The 23,981-nt window shown below is 44.9% G+C and overlaps 1 protein-coding gene across 2 annotated transcripts in view; it reads right to left on the bottom strand.

Annotated features, from left to right (window-relative positions):
• Positions 1-23,981, bottom strand: part of FKBP5 (FKBP prolyl isomerase 5) — a 569,315-nt gene that overhangs the window by 356,866 nt on the left and 188,468 nt on the right. Inside the window, exons 1-2 of one of the 2 annotated variants that reach the window (XM_069633444.1) lie at positions 20,002-20,131; positions 18,060-18,202 (exon numbers count right to left, since the gene is read on the bottom strand). In XM_069633444.1, the coding sequence (XP_069489545.1) occupies positions 18,060-18,132 (73 nt within the window). In that variant the 5' untranslated portion in view covers positions 18,133-18,202; positions 20,002-20,131. Of the gene's footprint in view, positions 1-18,059; positions 18,203-20,001; positions 20,147-23,981 lie in introns of those variants that run through there. The other variant, XM_069633443.1, reaches the window with a different exon arrangement.

Raw genomic sequence — 23,981 nt, 5'->3', positions numbered from 1 at the left:
CCTGTACCTTGTTCCCTGTTGCCCTTTTTCCCTTCCTTTCCCCTTCCCCTTTGGACTTCAAGACTCCTTGGCTCTTCGACCCGGACCGCTGATTTGGAACTGCTTTTTGGAACACTTTGTACTTTGGTTTTGCCTTGACTCGTGCTTTGACCTCGGACCGCTATCGGATTTCCTCGTGCCTTTCCCTTTTGAACTACGTTACCTTGGCTGCTTTTGGACTCCGTCTGCCTGTTGCTTCACATCGTGGGATCGCTTCTGGACTTTGGAATTGTGTGTCATTCTTGTTGAACTACTGGGACTTCCTGTTTTTTCAGTACACGGACTAGAGACTTCCAGTGTGTACTAAGGCGTCCTCGTGCCGTCGGGTCAGGTGGCTGCTTAGGCATCCTCGTGCCATCGGAATAGGTTGGACCTCTTCTCCTTTGGATTGCTACTTTGGACCTTTCTGTTTCCCACTGCAGGGATTCTGTCCTGGAGAAAGAAACAGGAAAACTACGGTAAGCCATTGTGACCTTCATTGAGTGTACAAGAAGGGGAGGGGGGATTGGTGATTATTATACAGTGTACCCGCATTCAGGGAAAACCCTATGTGATTGACTTTATCTTGGTCTGGGCAATTGGCACTGTTTTCACATAGGTTACCCTGCTACCTGTGTTGTGTTAATAAGATCACTTCACTTGCAGGTCCAGCGCCTACACCGTTTGTGTCATCATCCGGTTCGCCCGTAACTTCTCAACTGGCATCTAGCATTCTTCGCAGCACCTGGGGACTCCATTGGCATCCTTTCTTTTATCTGATTGACCGCTCTGGTTTCTTGTTCATACTTAAGCCAGAGGGGTACATCAGGGAGAAGAACTCTTCGGCTACACTACGTGGGCAACCTGACCCCTGACATACTCCATGCACTTCCATCCATTCATTCTATCCACTCCATACACTCTAATACCGTCCACAGCATACATTCCATCCACACCATCCAATTATTATCCATTCATCGGGTTCCATCTGCTCCATCCACTCCATTTACTCCTTTACTCCCTCCATTCCATCAACTCTGTCACTCCATCTACTCTGTCCACCCACTCCATCTATTTTATCCATCCACTCCGTCCATTTCTTCCATTCTATTCTATCCTGTGTGTAGGATCGGAGGTTTTGAAAACCAGGAAGACTAGTCTTATTGCGTGTTTCGTCATTGGGATGCTGGGGGATTCAGACACATGTTAGGGTGGTTATTGGTGTTATGGGAAGGGCCATGTTTTTAGTAATTTGCGGAATGATAAATAGTCTTCAGTGTGTCGGATGTGAGGTGGAAGCGAGTTCCATAGAGTGGGGGCCAAGGCTGAGAACGAGGATCCTCCGATCCTGACCGAGTTGGTGGTTGGGATCACTAGAAGGAGGGTGGAGCTTGATCTTAGGGTGCGGGTCGGAGGTAAGGTTTTAGCTTGTCTTGCAGGTATAGAGGGTCGGTCTTGTGCACTGCACGGTGAGCGGCGAGTGATGCATGGGGTCTTGAAAGTGGCCCTTCGTCCTACTGGGAGCCAGTGGGGGGTTATGGGAGCAGGAGAGGTGTGGTCTCTTGGGCCCAGTGCTAGTAGCATTTTGGTGATAGCGTTTTGTGCTCTTTGCAATTTATTAAGGTGGTATGCCCGGACTCTGAGGTAAAGGGAGTTAGTATAGTCGAGTCTTGACATTACAATAGACATAACAGCGGCAAGTCTATTGGGGAAGAAGAGGTAGGAAAACATGTGTCTAAGAATTTTGAGATGGTAATGAGAAGACTTAGATGCGTTGTTGATTTGACGAGAGAGGGTCAGGTCAGAGGCCAGAGTGCATCCAAGGTTTTTTACAGTGTCAAAGGGGGTGGGTGGTTGGCCCATGGATGGGGGACAAGGTAGAGGGTGGGGAAGAATCTCAGTGTTGCCACACACCATGATTTTGGTTTTAGTGGGGTTTAGGAGGAGGTGGTTTGTAGTCATCCAACCATGTAGCGATACATACGGTCTACCATAACCTCCACATGTTGCCACAGATGGAATGTAATAACAGTAAACAGACCAGATGTCCCTGCTTCTTTGTCCAATAAGATTTTCACCTCACATGTATACTGGGTACTATGAATGCCATTACAGATGCCCTGTCTCGAATGCATGGTACGAATAATGACTATTTTCACCATGGAAATGTTCTTTTGAGCAAGAAATTCATTTGCTCAGTATCACCCTTTTTGTAATAAGTCTACAAGGAAAAGTCCACCTCAGCAAGGTTGAGACTGAAATCACTACTTACTCCCTAGATACTTACTAAAAGGCATAGGTACCTTTTTTAATACAGAAAAACTACACATTCCCACAGGTTGTCTACAGGAAGAAATACTGGGCCTCTATCATGATTCTTTGGCAGCACAGGACGACAAGACATCACTGCCTCCAACAACAAAAAAAGAAAAAATGTTGGTTGCCTTTTCACCAACATCTTGAAAAATGTCACTACTTGCCAACAGTGCGTACAAGGCAATAACCCTCGAAACAAACCTGCCAGAAAATTGCTTCAACCTGAATTTCCTATAACTCTTTGGCAAATAATACCTATGGACTTTGTTGTTAACCTTCCTACGTCCACCATCTACAATGCCATTATGGTTAAAGTAGACATCTGCACCTGGATGGCTCACTTCTCTCCACTTCGTTAAGAATCTTCAAACCTCGGGATGGCTAAAACATTGCTATCCAACATATTCAGACCATATGGTTGCCTGATATGCTTATTTCTTTTTTTTTTTGTGCATCTTATATTTTTAGTAAAAACTCGACAATCAGCATGAGTATCAACAATAGCGAGCATCATATAAAGACAGCATTGCTTGGTCAAAATTTTATTTTAGCAAATACAACAGAATCCCCCCCCCCCCCATGAAGGAAGCAAAAAGAAAAACACGATTGAGATCCACATTGTCCATATAAATTAGTACTGTGTCAACCATAACCCACTAGTTCATGCAAGCATCATCTTACTTTAGTACTTAGCAAAGCATGTGGGCTACCTTCTCAACATACCCTATTACAGTGACAAGTGTTTCATCAGTTGCAGTCTGAGAACATGTGTTCTCTCTACCGAATACATTCTAGAAAAGAGACCCTGGCCCATGCAAACTTCACCATCCTATCAGATGCAAGCACAGATATTCTCTCCATTGTAATTATTTCCCATACTTTAATCCACCAATATGAGATACACAGCCCTTCTGGTGTTTTCCAGAACCTGGCGCGATTTATTCTTGCTACCATTAATAGGTGCGATATTAGCTCTGCCCTACGAGCCACCATTGGATAAGTATCATCATTTGGGACATCTCCCAGGACCAGGGTCAGCCTGCACATTGGAAGAAGCCTGCCAGTTATATCTTTAATTTTTTAGCAAATCTCATCCCAATATGTCTGCATGGTCGGGCATAACCATCACATGTGAGCCTAGTCCCCCAGTTGGCCACACCCATGCCAACAGCAATCTGAGTACTCAGGATGAAACGCGTGTAACCTCTGTGGGGTCATATAACAGCAGAAGCACAGCTTCAGTGCACTCTTTTCTCAGAGAACTTTCATGGGCCCTGGTCCAAATATGATGACGGGAATCTGCCTGAATGTCTAATCCCACTTCCCGCTCCCACCGCAGCATGTTAGAAAGCTTTTTTCCTGGACGTGCATTCTCCAGCAACCAGTAATAAGTGGCTATCTTCTGTGTCTCTTGTCCATCCCGCACCAAGACTTCAAATCCTGTTGCAGGCCACATTTCAGCTTGTTTCACCCCGCTGTTGGTTACCCAATTATGTATCTCGGAATAGTGGAACCATTCGGATTCCAAAAGGGAAAACCTCTCCTTAGACTCTATAAACATGAGCGTGGTGTCATCTTTAAACAGGTCGCCTAGTCTCCATGTCCACTGTGTTTCCCAGTTAGTGAAAGCCTTAGTGTACATCCCAAGCGTGAAATCTGGAGAACAGCAGAGAGAGGTCCCAGTCCAGACCAAACATCTCGCTGAGTGCATGCTTATCCCAATGATTTAAGGTAACGGCTGTGGTCACCAAAGGGCCCCTGTTGGAGCATCTCACCTCATTATTAAAGGAAGGGAAGGTGAGCCAGCCAAAAAGGCGAACAAGGTTTTTCAATTATTTTTCATTTCGGGACTCTCTCCTCGGATGCCCAATCCAGTATAGTAGCCAACGGGGCTGCACGAAAATACCTCTGTATTGATGGGACATTGAAACCTCCTACACCTTTGGACCCAAGGAGGACCCTAAGCGGGATCCGGGGTGGCTTGTGCTCCCAGGTAAACTCTCCCACTGCCTTTTGGAGGTCCAGGAGCTCCCATTCAGGGACTTGGATTGGCAGCACTTGAAAAACAGAGCAACTTTGGAAGTAATGTAATTTTAGTTGCACAAATCCGTACCAGCCATGAAACCTCCAGCAAGTCCCATCGCTTTAGCAGATCTTTTGCATCTTTCCACAGCGGAGGGAAATTGGCCTTAAGTAGGGACTCATATTTCAACGTAATACGCACGCCCAAATAGCAAATTGCTCGATTAGCCCAATGGAATGGGAACTGGGATTTCAGGGACTATATGATATCGGGAGGTTCTGTTATGTTTAGACCGACAGACTTGTGATTTATATGAAACCCAGAGATTGAACTTAATTCCCCCCGTAACTTCATTAGCTCAGGCAAAGAAGTCAGGGCCTCTCCAAGGAGGCACAAGATGTTGTCGGCGTATAGTGCCACTTTATGGTTAATCCCGCCATGCGAGAACCCTATGATCCAGGGAAGAAGGCAAATCCTCTGAGCCAGTAGCTCCTTCACAGGGGCAAATGCCAGGGGTGACAATGGACAACCGTGTCTAGTTCCTTTCTCTAGATTGATCAAGGTAGACCACTGGTCATTCACTCTCACTATCATGGCAGGGATCTGGAAGTTTGCCATGATATATCTGGAGAAGTTTAGTCCAAACCCATGTGTTGATAACAGCTGCCCCAGGTAGTCCCAGGACACGCTATTGAATGTACGATGAGCGTCCAGTTACAGAATCAAAAGCCTGTCTTGAGCTTGGGGAACCAGGGCGAGAAGGTCAACTATCCTCCTGATACTATCATGCGCTCCCCTATTTTTAACAAGCACAGTTTGATCGCTATTAATCAGACGTAAGAGCGTCCACTAAATCTGGTGGCCAGCACATTACTATACATTTTGGCATCAGTATTTAGTAAGGCAATGGGGCGATAGGCCGAACCATCTTCAGGGTCTTTCCCTGTTTTCAAGAGTAGGGAGGTGGCTGATTCTGCCTTGGATTCTGATACTCTGCCATCTCCAAAAAGAGAAATAACCTGCTAAAGTGGGTAAAGAGGGCATGAGCAAAGGTTTTTAAAAAATGAATTGGAGAAGCCATCAGGGCTCGCAGGCCTTCCCCATTGGGAGTGCACGGATTGCTTTAACCACCTCTTGATTCCTTATCTGTGATTCAGGGCCTCTTGCATTTCTCCAAGGACTTGGGGAGATCTGCTAAGGTGGTAAACATTTGGGTTCAGGCTAGGTCACTCTGGTGCTTAGTCGATACCGTGTGAAAGTACTCCTCCATAATCTTTAGCTTCTCTGATTCGGTAACTACCCAAAACCCCCTTTTATCTTTCAGGGACCCTATATAGTTGCGGGTTGATATCTTCCTTAATTTGGTAGCCAGGAGTTTGTTGGCCCTGGTACCCTTGGAAAAATACTAATGTTTTGCAAGCATGATGGAGTGGGCCGCTTTCTCCGCTAGGTGAGCTTCTAACGCCTGTTGCACAACTCGAAGTTCCCACAGGCCCCTCTGTGTATGCTCCCTTTCCTTGTCCTCGACTTCTCCCTCTAGAAGAGATTGATGGGCCTTTCTGGCTCTCCCAAAAGCAGCGGCTTGCCCTATTATGGCTCTCCTAATCACCACTTTCCCAGCATCCCACACCGTCCGGAAGTCTATTTTCCCCATATCATTTCCTTGGAAATAATTGTTCAGGGAAAAGGTCATTGCTACGTCCCAGAGAACTAAATCATTCACTCTCCAGGGAGGTCTGGTAGGCGGTAGTGTGGCGGCCAGATCTAAGATCCGTTTAACCAGGGCATGATCAAAGAAGGCCTTAGGGTTTATGTCAATCCCTTTTACTTCTGGGATATGGGTGTTTGCCAAAAGAACCATATCAAGTCTTGAAAAACCTTACGTACTCCTGAGTAGAAAGTATAATCCCGTTGCCCAGGACGGAAAAAGCACACAGTCTCAATAAGAGAATGGTCCTGCAGCAGTTTAGTCATTGCCTGAAAATTCCTTCTGTCATTATTATTATCATCCGTGGGTGCCAGGGATTTGTCCATAGTTGTATCTACAACACAGTTGAAATCTCTCCATAGTATTACTTCCCCCTCATCGATGCCTGATAATACCCTAGAGAAGTTGGCAAGAAAGGTGTTCTATCCCTCATTTGGAGCATAAATCGCGACCAATGTAAAGCTACATTCATTAAAATGGGCGCTAAGTAACAGATATCTGCCCTCCCCATCTTTCAGCATATTCAAGACTTTGTGGAGGGTTCCCTTATGGATCGTTAAGGCGACTCCTCATTTTTTGAGACCACTGCTCGTGAAATAGATCTTAGGATAATTTTATCATGGAGCAGTGATTCATCCTTTGTCAGCAGGTGGGTTTCTTGAAGAAAGACGATGGCTCCATCGAGAGAAGACAGTCTGTGCAGTAGTGCGTTCCGCTTAATAGGTGAGATGAGCCCCTGAACATTCACGGTTTCAAAAGCTATATCAGGAGACAACATTATTCATTCCCTCAGGCCGGCATCGAATCATGGCCACCCCTCTACTAAAATAAGCAGTGGACTGCACTCGTAACCAGTGAAGTCTGCAAATCTGCGCAGTTATGAAATTAAACATAAAAAACCCAGAAAAGAAAAAACAAGTAAGAACACTTATGCAAAAAAACAATATTGAAATCTTGTGAAACAGTAAGCTCAGGCAATAATCCTCCGGACCGCCCCATGCAAACCCCACACCGCCCCCCATCAGATAATAAAGTACACAAACTTGAAGAAGAACCTTCAAATTAAATTAACCCCATCAGGCGGGTTTGTGTAATGTCGCAAAGCAGCCCTTGACAAGGGGTCTTAATGCAGGTCTTTAAGTGTTGGCTCTGGTTTCTTCCTGGTTGTGATTATCATGTCAGTCCGTCTCCCCTTCGGCCTCCTGGACGGATCGTGATCCATGGGTCCCGGACGGGCAGACAAATCCGCCCCCTCCCACCCTCAGCAGGCCACCCCTCCATGGAAGCCTCCATCAACTCAGTCGCTTTTTCTTCCAAACAAATTGCATAATGCTGATTCTGGTACTCAAACAGAAGTTGCCACAGAAATCCCCATCTGTATTGCACCTTACGCGATTGAGGCCATGTCGTCACCATATTAAGTTTTTGCCTGTTCGCTAGAGTTCAAGGAGAGAGGCCTTGGAATAAGGTGAAGTTTGCTCCTCGGAACTGAATAGGCTCTTTCTTTCTCACCACAGCCAGGATGGAATCTTTCTGCTGAAAAAAATGCACTATAATCAGTCAGGGGGTTACAGCGCTGCTGGGTGGGATGAGTAGATCCGGTGCATCTTATTCAAGAAGTGCTCCTTCGTTGTCAGGTAGGCTAAGAAGAGATTGAGCAAGTCGCGAACATAGTCTTCCAGCACCTGATCCTGTATTTGGTGTGGGATTCCACATAGCCAAATAATGTTCCTCCGAGATCAATTCTCAAAGTCCTCATGCATGGTACAAACCAGTTCAATGTGCTCTTTGAGTTCAACGTGCCTGGTCGTGGGCTTGCTCGCAAACCATGGCTTCCATATCCTTCAACCTGGATTCCATCCCCAATATGCAAGTTTTCATTTCAACTATGGACTTGGATTGTTTTTCGCAAGAGGCTTTGATCTCTTGCGTGATGTCCTGCTTAAGATTCTAGAGCATACCGAAGAGATCCTGCTTTGCTCTTGGGGTGTCTACAGGGTCCATTGTTGGAGAAGGAAAATGGACATCCGCCCATTTTGCTAGGAAGTGCTTGGCCCTGCTGTAATGCATGATGAGCAAAGCTTTAATGTCTGTAGGTTTGGCTCTCGCAGAGGACTTGGAAGTTCAAAGCCATGTCCAACACGCCCCTGATATGATGCATGCTAAAGTAGCACAGCGTGTGTTCGGATTAGCCTCAATAAGCTCCCCCACCTATAAGACAGGTTCCAGATAGGGAAAGCCAATGGCGCTGCTGGCCACTCTAGATAAGAAGAAGAGTCGAGCTGGAAGTCGTAGGAAGCAGATACCAAAGTGGAGCGTGGGAGGGACTGTACCCAGCAACGCCAAAGAGCCACCTCCGAGCTGGCCTGGAGTGGAAGTATCATGAGCAGGAGAAACCACAAGTTTCAGAGTGCCCCATAGACCTCAAGCCGAGGCCCTCCAGGCTGCCTCTACTGCCACTGACCTCTCTCCCTGCTGCTCCATTCTCTGTTCAGAACACAACACACATAAAACAGCCACTGTGCGGTGACACCGCAAGAATCTCACCTCCTCCTGCTGTCCTCTGACCCACCTTCAGGCAGGGAGCACTGCCAGATCTTCTGTCCAGAGACCCCTCGTTCCCCCCCAGGTGGATAACGGTTCCCTCCTCCTCCTACGCAGAGGGTGGACAGCTCTGCATCCGATCTGGTCAGTGCTGCCTGGGGTGCGTGACCTTGGCTAGTGGCCAACAAAGGAGTTCTGGGCTGATTGAAGGTAGGTGCACACCCCTCCAGACCTCAGAACCAAGCAGGTGGGGCCCACACGGTAGGCTGGCACAGCGTTTGGTGTTTAGCTTTGGGCAGATCAATAAGAGACCATCTAGTCAAGGCACACTTTGAGACTAAGAGGGTGAAAGACTCAAATCATAAATGGACTCGACCTTGCAACAACTTCAACAATTGTAACAACTTAATCAAAAGGTAACTCTATCACCCATCCACATATGGGTGACAAAATTACACTTCATCACACCTCCACCTGTGATACAAAAAAACATAATTTATGGAATCAAATACCCCTGTAGGCTCTATTATGTTGGCATGACAATGAGTAAGGCCAAAATACATTGGTCCGAACATAAATCAAACATACGACTGGCCTCTGAAAGATCTCCTGTGGCCCAACATTTCACCAAAGCAGGACAATCAATTGCCCAAATTAAATTCATTATACTTGAACATGTACATCTTCCAGGAAGAAGCGGCACTCTAACCAAGTTGTTATTGCAAAGAGAGGTATACTGGATAGACTGCTTAGATTCTATGTCCCCTCAGGGATGAATGTGGCCTGGGACCTCAGCTTTCACCTGTCGTTTTATTTACACCATACAATATTTAAACTCAGTTAACCCAGTTGATTCTACATTTGACCATCATACCTGATGTTGCATTTACATTACTGCACAAGGATTCACATTTCTGTTAAACTACCTCTTTGAGGCACATCTTTACATACTTCCCTTCCTCCATTGGTTGGCTTCCCTTTTACTCCCAACTTAAATTTTACTTTCTCTGCTTAGTTTTAATTCTCTCCATGGTCTTGCTCCCCCTTATCTCTCCTCCCTCCTCTCATTCTACACTCCTTCCCGCTCCCTTCGCTCTGCTGACCACTACCTCCATCCCCTTCTGCCTCCTCCCGTTTCCACTCCTTCCAGCTCCTAGCCCACCTGCATTGGAACTCCTTACCTCTCTCTATCCGCTCTATTCCTACCTTTCCCTCATTCCGCACATCCCTGAAATCTCTCCTTCTCCATTCCCCACCATGAAACCCTTCCCCCTTCTTGCTCCCCCTCCCTCCTTTTTTCATTTCACCTTGATCATCTCCCTGCCCTCCACCCCATTCTCACCTTTTTACCCCATCCTATTCCCCCCTCTTTCTCTTCCCCACCCCTCTCTCTCCCTTTCAGTTCTACCTCACTACTTTCCCTCTTCCCTTCAGTTTAACTGCTCTAATTACTGTTTTGTTGGACTGATCTTAATTGTAAATTGCTTCTACTGTTATACTGTTATAAGGTTAATGTTATATGTATCCTGTTGTTAAAATGTGCAGTGTTTTGGAGTAAAGCGCTATATAAACATAATAAATACAAATACAAATATACATTACATTGCTGCACTGCTAAACACACTTAGGGTTGGCATTCTGCCACTAGTGCAATACGCTGCCCCATTGCTTTTAATAACACTCAATGGCCCTCATTACAACTCAGGCGTTAAGGGTTAACGCCACCGTTAACCCTTAACGCCTGATTCCCACCTTAACGCCTGCTTTTTGCAGGCGTTAAGTTCCATGGTGCTAAGGCACCTTGGTGCTAATTACGGCACCGTAATTTACGGTGCCGTAATTAGCGCCTTCCCCACTCCCATTATGCCCTATAGGGCAAAAATGGGAATGGGGAAGGGAAAATGGGAAATGGGGATTTACCGCCCCACTCACCTTGTAATGGGGCGGTAAATCCGCCATCCACCATGGTGTAAACATAGTTTACACCATGGTGGTAAAGTTGGTGCACTTAGCACCTCAGTTGTAATGAGGGCCAATATATTTTGTACACTTTTACATATTTCAATAATATTCTGAATATGTGTCCATTTTTTCCAACCAAGGCACCCGCTCTGTTACATCTCAACACAGCCTTTAATATTTAAAGATGGCGCTCCGTTTTCCCCGCCTACCTGAGCCTCATTGTTCATAAGCAACACACGCACGTGTGCTGGTTGCCTTGACTACCATCCGTGCCATCGTACAGTGAAAATGCTATCTCGCTCCCGCAAGCAGTCGTAGCCAGATACCGACACACTTCAACAAGTAAGTTTCCAAACCTCTTGTTAATCTGCTGGTAACGGACAGTTTCCTTTCAGTTTCACCAAACTTCACTTACCTCAATCCGCTTCTTGTCTAATAGGACACGCGGATCCGAAATACTTTCAGCAAAACCACTTCATTAGTCTTGCTGCAAACCTCTGCCCCGTTAGAGAGGCATACCGTTGCAAAGCAAATAGCATCAACTGGCTCCAACAACCGCACCCGCCTCCATTGGTGAGTGCATTAATGCTGTGCTCACACCTCTGCTAACAGGTTTACTTTGATGGCCTTGACGTGGGACCCAGTGCTTACCACAAGCGACTGGTCCAATGCCTGGCCATCTACTACCTACTCATTCATTACAAATGCTGCATTCTCCTTACTTTTCCCTGTACTTGAAAAGAAGTCTTTCCACTTGATGAAAACACTCAGTGAACTAACATTTTCCGTCTAGGAACAGACCGTGGACACACAGGTCAGTCACCATTAGTTACTTACCTTACTAGCCAGTTAAACCACACATATTTCACATATCCCTTACACAGTATTACTTATCTATCTTTCACAGAGATTCCTCTAGATCTCATAGATGATGAAGGGCATGAATACCCGAAACGCGTAGTATGTACACGAGGAGCAGTACTGAACATCACAGATCAATCTCAGTACCCAATGCTCCTTGAACGAGACAATAGTGTTGTTTATCTATGCAGAATCTTATTGTAAAAATGATTTATTTCATCTATTAATGGCACATGAATGATTATAAAAAAAAAGGTGCAAATCTCTATGTTTTATCAATCACTAATGTTTTTTCAATCACTGTAATGATTACTCAATTAATTATTTCTTTAATACTCTGTTGTATCTAAAAAGATTTTTAAAATGACCATGTGTTATTAAATATGCTTACAGTGTGAAACATTCTGCTGACCTTATTGAAACTCACAGGCATTGATAGCCCACAGTATACACCCACCTCCAGGTTGCCCTTGGTAGGCACCGCTGCCATTTTGGTTGAGCCGATCGCTCTGCAGCTACTCAGCGGCGTATGCCCTGGGGGCACTCTGCTCCTCTGTCCGATCATTTAGCCGCACACCGTATGTCAGGGGATCACAAGCATATATCCGACGGGGGTAAGTGACTCCTTGGTGTCATTGTGGTTTAATATGGTACCGTACATCGGAGCCTGCAGCAGGCACGTCTTCATCCCTTGCCACATGGCCACGTCCCCCGATATACTTATTTCTAATCAAAGGTTTCAATACATATCCAAGTCCTGGAGGACCGCCAATCCGTAGTAATCAATAGGGCATTGTCTTCTGGTTTCCACCCTCAGTGCAATGGGCGAACATGAAGAATCAGTTAAACTTTTGAACAATATCTCTGTTATTTCACTTCAACGTTTCAAGACGATTGAATTTTCTTACTTCCTACTGCAGAGTTTTCCAATAGAAATAGTACTGACCAAGCGCAGCCCTTTTCACAGCTTCTATGGGTTCCATCCAAAGTTTTCTCCCATGATTACTCTAGCGGAAACCAATGTTCCTTCCGTTGACCAATGGCTCAGATCTACATCAAATGTAAAAGTAAACCTTGAGTAACCTATCTTGTGCTCAAACTACATCTAAGAGATATGCTGATTTTAAGTGGAGCTAACATCCAAATTACGAAATGGAGGATCAAGTTTGAATTTCATCCCAATTCCTGCCTAAACATCTGACTACATCCAAACTATCCCCAAATATTTTGGTCCTTTTCAGATTCTTGATAAAATAAACCCTATGGCTTACAAATTACGGCTGCCACCCACTTGGAAGAAGATTCATCCTGTCTTTCCTGTTTAGGTATTAAAACTGTATTACCCAAATTGACCTTTTAAAATTGATCTTTTGCACAATTGACCTAATTATAGTGGTCCTAAATGACCTTCTGCACAATTGACCTTTATATTATTTTAGTTATTTTATATATGTATTGGGATGGTTTTGGATTAAAAATAATATAAGGGGTTTGGGTGGGGGATTGCAGGCTTTTTTGGATTGGGTAGAGGGTTGCGGGGGGTTGTCCTAATTGATCTTCTATATTAGATCAATTCTCCCGAGGTCAATTGTGAAAGGTCAATTATTATACAACCATTAAAACTGTATCATCACTTTCCTTGAAGAAAACATACTCCCCCTCCTCTGATCATGAAAGGTGGCATCTCTGACTATGAAGTTACACAGATATGCAATTCCTGCTATCGAACAGATGGAATACTTCAGTATCTCATTGATTGGAAAGGGTATACACTCTGCAACAGGACCTAGGAACCTGCATTGTATCTGAACACTCCTGTTTTGCTTCTAAGATTCCATTCTCTGCCTTGGAGTTTTGAGGGGACAAACTCTTGTCGGGAGCACAATGTCATAACCTACCGAAGAAGACTCTGGTAGGTCTTGCAACAATGACATGCGGTCAGTGGATGTCACCGGCCATAATATGTATATGGAGATGGTCCTCATTCCAGCCGAATCGCTGCAGAGGCCCCAAACAAGATGGTAGGGGACATTCCACGTCGTGTAGATCAGGGCCAATGAGGGAAAAAAGAACAACATGGATATATGGGACACTGAGAAGCACAGTCTTTGTAGCGCAACAGTACAGGTATTCTTTCCTATTCGCTTCTCACCCCAAAGTGTTCGGCTCCCATTTTACTTCTGTCTCCAGTTGCCTTCTGTGCTTCTCCAAATATATTCATTATTCTTGCTTGCTGCTTTTCAATTACATTCCATACCTTTGCTGCAGCTCCGCTACCTGCTGCTTGTTTATTCCTGCATGCCGTTTGAACATTGTTTCTCTACTACTTCCTCTTATACATTGAAAGCAACTCATCAGATAGAATTCAAGTCAAAGGCGTTTTACAGATTGGCAGAGGAGTCAAGATGGCCGCTGAGTAAGTTGCCTGCTGATGTAGCTCTGCCACATCACCATCAGCAGAACAGCTTTACCCGTGACTAACAATCTTTGGAGACCATCGGAGAGGAGGATATATGGCGGACAGAGTGGTGGAACGGGTTCCAGGCGGAAGCAGAGGCAAAGTGCCCAGAAAAGTGTCGGCTGAAATGCTCAGTGAAAGAGAGGCCTATGGGCTTAGTCGAGGTGCTGGCCGGGCTGCACGGCTTGGCGCTGATGGTGTGTGTTTGCGCGGCATCAGGAGTGGTCGGCTTGCGGTAGCAGCAGCGGCTGCTGAACCCCATAGCCCCAGGAAAGGAAACAACAGCAGCAGAGGGTGGCTGAAGAAGCAGGGTGACAAAGATTAGCGTGGGTGAATGACCTTGAGACGCCTGATGAGGTGAGGAGGTGGCGTGCGACCCTGACACTGGAAAAGAGGCCAGGATCACAGCCAGTCATTTCACCCACCAAGCTCCTTCCACATCAACTCACTTTAAGGGGCTCTGCCACGTCCAAAATGAAACCTGCTATCATCACCAGCTCACAGAACTAAAAAGATTGTGAGGTATGCCACAGAACTCTGTGTGCCATGCTATCCGAGGACAGTGAGCGGGAGAAGTGGTGGAGGTGGACTTGGAGGGCTGAGGAGACCTGTGATAGGCCACGAACATTGCTATAGAGGGTGCAGCCATGCAGACAGTGGAGGAAGGGCTTGGATACATTCTAGCAGGAAGCAGCTCTGTGGCCTGCAAGTGATAATACCCTGATGGGCATGGATGAAAGCGGCCTGTGATCTGAACAGAGGAGTTAAGTCGAGGCTGGCGCTGAGAGGTAATCTAGACTGTGGGCCGTGCCAGGCACAACCTCTGGTGTGCTGGAGAATCCATGCCGAAAAAAGAAGGGAAAGGCAAACTGGTGGCATAAAGCAATACGCAGGGGCCAGTGAGCAGAGCTTTTCCAGGGTAGCACAACAGCAGGAGCAAATGGTGAGTGAGCTGTAGGACCGGCGGCTGGAAGGGATGTCGAGCTGACTGCTGCAGCTACGAACGCACAGTTGAGGGCGTTAATAATAGAAGGCAACAAAATTGTTACAGACAAGCTAGACACGCACTCCATAACCATGGCGCAAATGAGGCAGGATGTAAGCAAACTGAGTGACAGGATGAGAAAGGCGGAAAAGCGGGTGTCCGATACTGAGGTCAGAAGTCACATGCACAGAGAGGAACTGGCAACACAGAGAAGAGCTAAAGCACCAGGCAATCAATATCAATGAGAGGGAGGACAGTTCAGGGAGGAATAATGTCAGGGTGCTAGGGATGACAGACGGTTCCCGAGGTCCTGTTGTCCACATTGGTTGGTGATGGCGATCACTAATGAGGCAGCTTCGGTATCAGGACAAAGTAAAGATACTGTCACTGGTGCGAGCACATGGTGAAGTCATGTTCAAAAGCAGCATTTACCCAGACTATGGAGATGAGACGCAGAAGAGGAGGAAATAATTTGACGCAGTCCAGAAACTTCTGAGAGCATGGAAGATCCCATATGCCTATTGACACCTGCAAAGCCCTGAATCGAGATAGAGGGAAAATGGCAATTTTATGAAGATGCCAAGACTGCCATGTACTATGTTGAAACTAAATTGAAGTAAAGTGATGTGTGTTTGCATGGCAAGCTGGGTGTGAAATGGGCATGGAGCACTGATAAGTCAAAGGCATTTCGGCCAACAAATCTACAGGTGATAAGGGTTGACTATTTGGTATGGTAAGCCGAGTAATGTGTTGAGGTTATGGGTTACAACGGGGAAAGTCCTCCTGGGGGGTACAGCCTCCGAAGGCAATCTACTGTGTTTTCGACCCGGTTGAGGTGCCACTGGGGTCCTCCGTAAAGGAAAAGCTGAATTATTATGGCGAATGTAGTGATTTTACTAGAGAGGCAAGGGGCTGAACTGAGTGAGCCTGGGCGTGCTCAAGCTCATATTGTAATGTACCAAAAACAGAGTAGGATACGCTGCTCTCATATGTATGAAAAGGGGACACCTTAGTCTGTATAATAAGTTTATATTGGATAATAAATCCAGTGGCACACTGTTTTAAAGAAAACAACATATCATTTGACAACGTTGCTTCTACAAATCTCTCAGATACATACACACATACAACATAATATCATTAAACAATGTATTGCTATTAATACAGATTAAAACCACAACAGATAATACTAATTCAGATCAAAGGTCTCTGTGCAAAATTGCATTAAGGTGTTACTTAAATTCCATAAAGTGCAAAATGCATGAAAGGGCAACAGTATTTCAATGAACTGTTTGTGGGATAAGTATATGAGTGTCCTATTATTGGAAAAACAAAAACAAAGTCCAATAGACCTTACTTATAACATGGTCCTCAACTGATCACATGTGTGATTTACATAGTTCTAATCATAAATTGACTAAAATGATATACAGAATAGTGCATGAGGATCAGGCAGGGTTTGTTCCACAGCGGAATACCATGTTAAATATCAGAAGAATGCTCCCAATGATGAAAGGTATGATGAAGAGGGGTGGGGGCTGGGGGGGTGTCCAGCAAGGATGCACACAAGGCTTTTGACTGTGTAGATTGGTGCTTCATGGTAGAGATACTAAAGAGGTTTGGCATAGGGGAGGGGTTCATCAGCTGGGTGGAACTGCTATATAACAAGCCATATGCCAGCCTCAAAATGAACCAAACTATCTCAGGGGGATAGACAGTAGGCAGAAGCACTAGACAGGGCTGTCCTCATTCTCCGCTATTATTTGCCATAGTGATGGAGCCACTGGCTTGTTTAGTGAGGATAAAATTCAAGGACACAGGGTATCTCAAAGCAGTGCCAACCCACGTAATCTCGCTATATGCGGACAAAATATTATTATAGGTCGAAGGCCCTGCAGGCAATTATCCACGAGTGCTGGAGAAAATTGAGAAGTACAGGATAGTCTTCGGATTGCACATGAATTGCGCAAAATCATGCCTTGAAGTGATGCCAGAGACAAACACAGCACCGCTAGTAGGCCTAAGCATTCCAGTTACACAAGCACTTTTTCGTTATTGAAGCATTGTGGCTAGTGCAAACATAGAAGAGGTGTACAAAGCCAAGGTTATGCGATCCTTGCAAAGGATCTGATTGTCAGTGGAGCACAAGTTGGAATTTCCTTTAACACTGATGTGCAGGGTGTTGGTATTCAAAATGATAGTGCTTCTGGGACTTCTATATATTCCGGGGCATCCATGGTAATAAAGGAAGGAGATTTTAGGTGGCTGGATCAGCTAATGGCGTGTCTATTCTGGGGCAATAAGTAGAGTGGAATAGGGTTCGGGCGCTGAGGCTATCATACCAGGAAGAAGGGATGGGGCTCCTGACTTCAGGCTTTATTATGTGGCAGCACTGCAGCTGTATGTAGTGCTGTAATTTGCGGAAAAAGGTCAGGATAAAGTGACAAGGCTAATAGTGGTGTAAACCTCAACATCTTCTGAATGTCCCATTGATGTGCAGCAAGCACATTAAGTGTGTGCTCCGGCATGTGCAGGCAATATATAAGGTGTGGAACAGGAGTACGAAAATAGAAGGACAGAAGCATATGTGTATGCCACAGGTACTGGTATGGGAAAATGCTATACGCTCAACAAAACGCCAGTCGTGGGAGGCGACACAGCAAAGAGATGTGAAGTCAAGCAATAGGGGCAGCTATACAGGGATAATGGCATTTTGGGTGCAGTGTGGAATTTCCTAGCACGCCCCAAGTACATGCAATCAACCAGTCTATTCTGTCATGGAGGGAAGGTGGCCGAAGCATGACGACATTATACAGGGCATGCGTGAGGAGACCTGCCGTGCAATGCAATGTGGGGTGTTGACATTTTGGGGAGGTGCCGACAAATTGCTCAAAGGAGAGGGGATGGGACGATACTGATGTATGCATTGTACAAACTGATGGATTGGTGGTGCTTGCATTCTTCTGGAATATGATGTTTTATCAAACAAAAGAAAACTATATATCATATGGCAGCGCAAATGCTATAGCAACTACAAAAAAAATAAAAGAAATATGAAACACACAAAAAAATGTTTGACAGATTCTACCCCAATATTCAAAGGTTCAGAGGTTCTTCCTCACTGTTTTTTCCATCTGGGATCAGCATCCACTCTTAGCGTCTCCTGCGTCTCAGTTGTACTCACCAGCGAGCAGAGTGGTGTCTCGAGAAGCTGTTGCATATCTCAACACCATACACATGCAGCGCCAGCGTAGCATCTGGTGAGTCCAGGTGCCAACAGAACCGAAGATTTTGACCACAACTGAAGATAATATTTTGAAGTCCGCACTGCAAGTGAAAATAAGGGCAAGGGATAATGTGGACCCAGCAGTCCAAAAACAGCCTGATAAGAACTGAATGCAGCACCAGCATTCCTTGAAGCCGATACCCTGCACTGTACTTGGGAGCCTAGACATTGCACAAGGAAGCCAATCAACACTAAGGACCTTGGACACAGAAAAATATACTGGAGTATCTATGAAACTTAAGCACAGGGAGAACTTGGATCCAACCTACTCTAGAGAAATATTATTAAGAAATAACTGGGGATGGCTAAAATAGGTCATAGTCTAAAGATCCATTTCCTATGGGCCATCTTTAAAGCACCCTATTCTTGAAAAAAAGATAAAATAATCATGTTTTTGAGGTTGCGTCTTTGCAGTAAAGCATGCACATCTTGGAAGCTGAAAAAAGTCCATGTCGTAGGTTGTTAACTGTGCAGACATCAACCTTTTGAATGTTTACCCTGACCCAATAGCCCTGAGCCTTCTGGTCAAAAGGTTTTTGATCACAGGTCTACAGGACTTCATGGCCACACTCATGCAGGTCCCCACAAAATGTAAGATGTATATACACATGTCACAAAAGCGCAGAAACGGTTAATGCAAACGCAGAAAAGGTTAGATCAAAGACAACGATGGTTTTAAACCAGTTTAGTTTTGCAGATAAAGCAGCTTTAGTTTGCAAACCATGGCAATGTCTTTTTGGTTGGTTCGTTGTGAACCAAACACGCATTGGGTATTGCATGCAATAAAAGGCTGATAAGGGGACTTATTTAAGAGCTTTAAGGCTTCTACAGTAATGGGATGCGTGGATAGGTTTTTCCTGAGTTTTCTATCTTCAAGTTGTTTGGGTTACAACGGTAGGATACAGCAATATGCAGTTATATAGGAAGTAGACCAAAGCAGACTCTTTGGATTTTAATATTGCAATTCTTTTCAGTCGTTGTTGCATAAAAGAGCATAACTCTGGAACTAAAATGCTATTTCACTGCCAAGCTGTTCTCTTCAGATATCCTTAGACATCCTGCAAAGTCACTCATAAATCATTTTTAAAAGTATATTTTCCATGGAGATTTTTGTAAGTTCTTTTGAGGGTCAAAAATCAACATGGCCCAATACCGTTGGCCTAGCATTTATACTCCTAGTCTTTCCCCCAACCTGAGATTCAATATGTGTTCTAGGTTCCAGTTTGCTCAACTGCAACATTATACATACAACTCTGGACTCAGTAGTATGACTAAATATTAAATATAGTGTGTAGTAACTTAAATGAGATGTATTGACTATGATATGCCCCCCCTTTGCAACACTGATCTATATATTTATATAAATGTCAATACAGATCCAGTTTTTCTTCATTAAGAGCAGGGTTGTGTTAGGTGATGACGTTGACTTGTGTGCTACTAAATGATGAGAATAGTGTTCCATCATAGATGATCTAGCCCATTTTCTAAATAACATCTTTAATTACACACCTTATTCGGCTTCCTTGAGTGTGCTCAACGTAACCTCTGATAACGTATTTCAGTTAACATGTGGGAATCTGGGTAACCTCACGCAATCAGAAATGACCACCAATATACATATCCTCTGGGATTTTCTCAAGATAAATATTTAGAATAAGTTAAATACATTTCTACATTGACAGCCCAAACCTCAAAGTGAGAACAGAAAGGAATTGATACTAAAGAGTAAGGAAGCAAGGAATCGGCCAAGCCTTTTACCCAAGTCTGCTGGCTATACAAGAACCTTTTAAGCTGTGCGCATTTAGTCACCCAATGCCAAGCAAGGTAAATAGCATCCTACCTTTGCCGAGACTAAAGACAAATTGCTCATTTCTAGCACGGCTGGAATCAAACTTCTTGCCACTGGACAGCTTCCCTTTGTAATGGACATAAACCTTGTCTCCGATCATTGGGGTCTCCTCGTTGATGCCAGGACGTTTCACAATCTGGAGGAGAGAGAGACGGAGTGGTGCTGAGGATGGAGAGAGGGACGGAGCAGTGCTGAGAAGGCTGAAAGAAGTGCAGGTTCCTGAGGCAAAGGGAAAAGCTACATGTGTACAGGGAAGAGAGGGATGAAGTGATGCAGAGATAAGATTAAAGCATTGAGTGAAGAGGTAAGGAGCAGTGCTGTAATTGAGGGAAGAGTAAGAATGTGCCATTGATCTTCAGTGAAGAGTCAAGAATGGCACAGTGCTCATGACAGAGGGGTGGAGGGAGTAGTATGGATAAAGGTATGGTAGGGAGCAGTACAGAGAAGCAGGGAAAGAACAGCGATGATCGGAATAGGAGATATGGTGGAGAGAAAGCATGATTGGCGAGGATGGTAAAGAAAGCAGAGCTGTTCTTGGAGAGAGCAAGAGGGAAGCTATTGTGAGTGAAGGTGTTATTGCTATTGAAGGTGAGGTGCTGTTGAAAAGAAAAGCAGGGGTCATTTTACACCCTGATTCTAAACTGAGCAATAGAGATAGGGAATTGAGAAGCAGTGCTGAAAGAAAGACCATCTGCTTCTATAGAGAAGGAGGGGTGCTTTGAGAGAAATTAAGCAATGGCGAAGGGGTTAAGAAGTGGTCCTGTTGAGGGAAAATGAGCAATGGTATTGACAGAGGGCGCAGTTGTGATGAGTGCAAAAGGGGAAAGTACTGCTCAACGTTATTGAGAAGATAAATGGTGTTGAGGATAAAGGGTGGTACTGTTGTGAAAGAGCGGTTCTGGTGTGCAGCAGTGGTATATAGATTGAGCAAAAGAGTGCGGTGCTGTTGGAAAGATAAGAAGTGATGATGAGGGTATCTAGTCATAGCATCGAATGCCTTACCATCTAGACTAAAGCGTAATTGTATTGGGTTTCTAAAGGTTAAAAAAATGGGGGGTTGGGGGGAACACCCCATTAAAAAAAAGAACAAAAAATGCTTTAGATGCTTTTTTTCGACCCTTTTTTTAGATGGTAAAGCATTCGATGCTTTGGCATTCGATGCTACGACTATAAACTGATGATGAGAGAATGCAGGCAGATTTAAAAAGGATGGATTCTATCAAAATAGGGAGAGACTGAGTTGTGCCAAGTGAAAGAACGAGGTGCATGCTGGAGAAGGAGAGGATGATCCTGAAAATGCAAAGTAGATGTGCATAAGAATAGAGTGAGGAGGATGGCGGAATGAGAGCAAGGTGCCAAAGAGGGGTGAGAGGGCTTGAGTGTTGGAAACGAGAATGTATATTGAAGAGATTGCTGTTGAAGAGAGGGCTCTTGGCTATCAAAGGGGCAAAAAATGTGAGTGTGTTGAAGGATGCTAGAGAGGAAAAAGAACGAGAGAGCAGTGATGAAATTGAAGTGGAAGGAAGTGGCAGAGAGAGAGAGGTGAGTGAAACTGTGATGAAAATGGACTAGTAAGAAAGATTCGAGGAGACCAAGAAGGTGAGGAGAGAGGATATGCTTAGAGGTGAGACAAGTCAAGGAATGAGAGCAGGAATGGCAAAGAAGAAAAGCAGTGCAAAGGAGAGCAGGGTACGAGCTGCTGTTGATGAGCGATAGAGTGAGGGAATAGTGTTGCTCAGAAAATAAGGAAGAGATTGTAAAAGGTACTCACTGTTGTAACTACCGTATTTTTAGTCCTTAAGCACATTCCGTCACAGGAATAGAGTGTCATATATATGTACTGTACTGAATAAGACATACTGCCACTTTAATAGCATATAAGCTCAGGATCCCTGATTGATTTTCTCTACCCCCACATGCCACGTATAACTGCTGCCCTTACAGTCCAGTTATTGCTACCTGGTTATGCCAAAACTTTCATGGCTGGAATAGCGTGCTGAAGGCTAAGAACACAGTAGGTACTACAGAAAGTAACTTGGATACTCTTTTTTTTTTTTAAAGTTCGTTTTTATTGGCATTTATTCAAAACAAACAGGTAAAGCACATACAATCAGAATAGATAAAAGTTATACAAGCTTAAGCCCCCCCCACCCACACTCTAACGCAAAACCCAACCCAGGAGCCAAGGTACCCCAAATTCAAGTCGAACTTTAAGAAGTTCACAGTAAGTTCCTTCTAAAACAGAGAACGACCTCTCCAAAACATGCACATACTAACTCCTCAAATCTACCCCCACCTCCCCAAAGATTAATTCAAAGCTCAAGATCATCCGTGTATTGCAGAAACCAGCTTTCTAGTGTCTCTGGCGCGCAATTCTTGGTTAAGGCGACTTCGGTATGTTGCCCCCCGCCTCCTTTCTAAACCACCCATGTGCCTCTGGTCATGCTTACAGCCATCTGAAGTTCCAGTCATTCCGTTCCCATCGCATATACTCCTGTGTAAATGCCTTCAGGTTATCGTTCACCATAGCTGTCAGTCTGTCCATAAAGATCATGGCGTGCACTTTCTGTTCCCATACCTCCTAGAGGGGAGGTTTTCATTCTTCCACCCTTGGGCGATGGCCGGTCGACCCGCTCTCCGCATCGCCTCCCACATTCTAGGAAGTCTATGCTCAACCTATCTTTTTCAGGAATCCCCAGAAGCACCTGCAAGGGGTCCAGCTCTAGCTGAATCCCAGTAATGTCTTTCATTCAGCTCAGTAGTTCCTTCCAAATCACCTTAACCTTGGGCAGTGCCACCACATGTGTGAAAGAGAGCCCACCTCCCCGCATCTTCTGGGACATAGAGGAGAGACTCCTCTGAACATTCTAGATAGCTTCAAAGGGTGTCTGTGCCATCCAATCAACATCTTGTTGTTATGCTCCACAGATTGCCATGGAACGTGACCAGGTAGATGTTAGCCCACTCCTCTGAATTCCCCCCCTTCCTCCTCCCGGGTAGGGTTATCCAGTATCTCTAAAATGTTTGTCTCCCTGCCAGAGACAACAATTTCATAGCCTTGTATAGTTTGGACAGGAGGCCCTTTCTTGTGTTAGCTGAGTCTAGGGCATTTTCAAAAGCGCTGAGGTCCCTTGCCAGAGAGGTTTCCCATTGCGGGTCGGTAAGTATGCCTTTCACCCAAATGTATTCAAAGACCGAAATTGTGTCTTTCCCCAATACCTCCCTAATTGAGTCCAGGTCTAGGTAAATCCCATTTTTAAACAGTTGGCGACCCTCTCAAGATCCATATATGACCATCTTTGTGAGTTTCGCAGACCCAGACTTCCAAAATTAAATGGGGGACCTCATACCGAGAACAACAGTGAGGGCCACGATGAAAGCGCTCGGTTGAGCCCCCTCTCATGCCAGAGTGTCCAGAAAACTTGCAATGTAGGGTGAGAACGCAATTGCTCCAGAACTGCATTAAGTGGGGACCAAAGAAAATCCCTAATCTTTAACGGGTGGGCAGCTCGGTCTTCTAGGTATGTCCAATAGGTTTTTGTGTCATCTCTCATATGGTCGCGTAGTATACGTAATTGGGCTGTTTTGTAGTATAGTCTAATATTAGGGAATCCGAACCCCCATCCCCCTCGTCTCTTGGAAGCTTAAGAGTAGTCATCTTCATCTTTAGGGTCTTATTACTACAGATACATTTGCAAATATCTCCCAATAAGTCCAGGTAGAACATTTCTTTTGGTGGACCCGGGATGGAGGCAAACAAGTAGAGTACATGGGGGAGAATATTCAAATTTGACTGAGCTCAAGTGTCATACCAGGTCAACACCAAAGGGGTCCACCTGTTCACGTCTACTTTAAGCTGCACTAGTAGAAGGTTGTAATTCACTCACACCATGTATCCCAAATCTCTAGTAATCTGGACCCCCAGATATGGAATTTTGAGGTGTTCAATTTTCATTCAAGTATCCCCTCTT

The sequence above is a fragment of the Ambystoma mexicanum genome, chromosome 13 (assembly GCF_040938575.1).
Source record: "Ambystoma mexicanum isolate Mex_15411 chromosome 13, UKY_AmexF1_1, whole genome shotgun sequence".
In the NCBI taxonomy this organism is placed as follows: domain Eukaryota; kingdom Metazoa; phylum Chordata; class Amphibia; order Caudata; family Ambystomatidae; genus Ambystoma; species Ambystoma mexicanum.
Note: the sequence above shows the minus strand (reverse complement) of the source record. Positions and strands in the feature narration are given on the sequence as shown.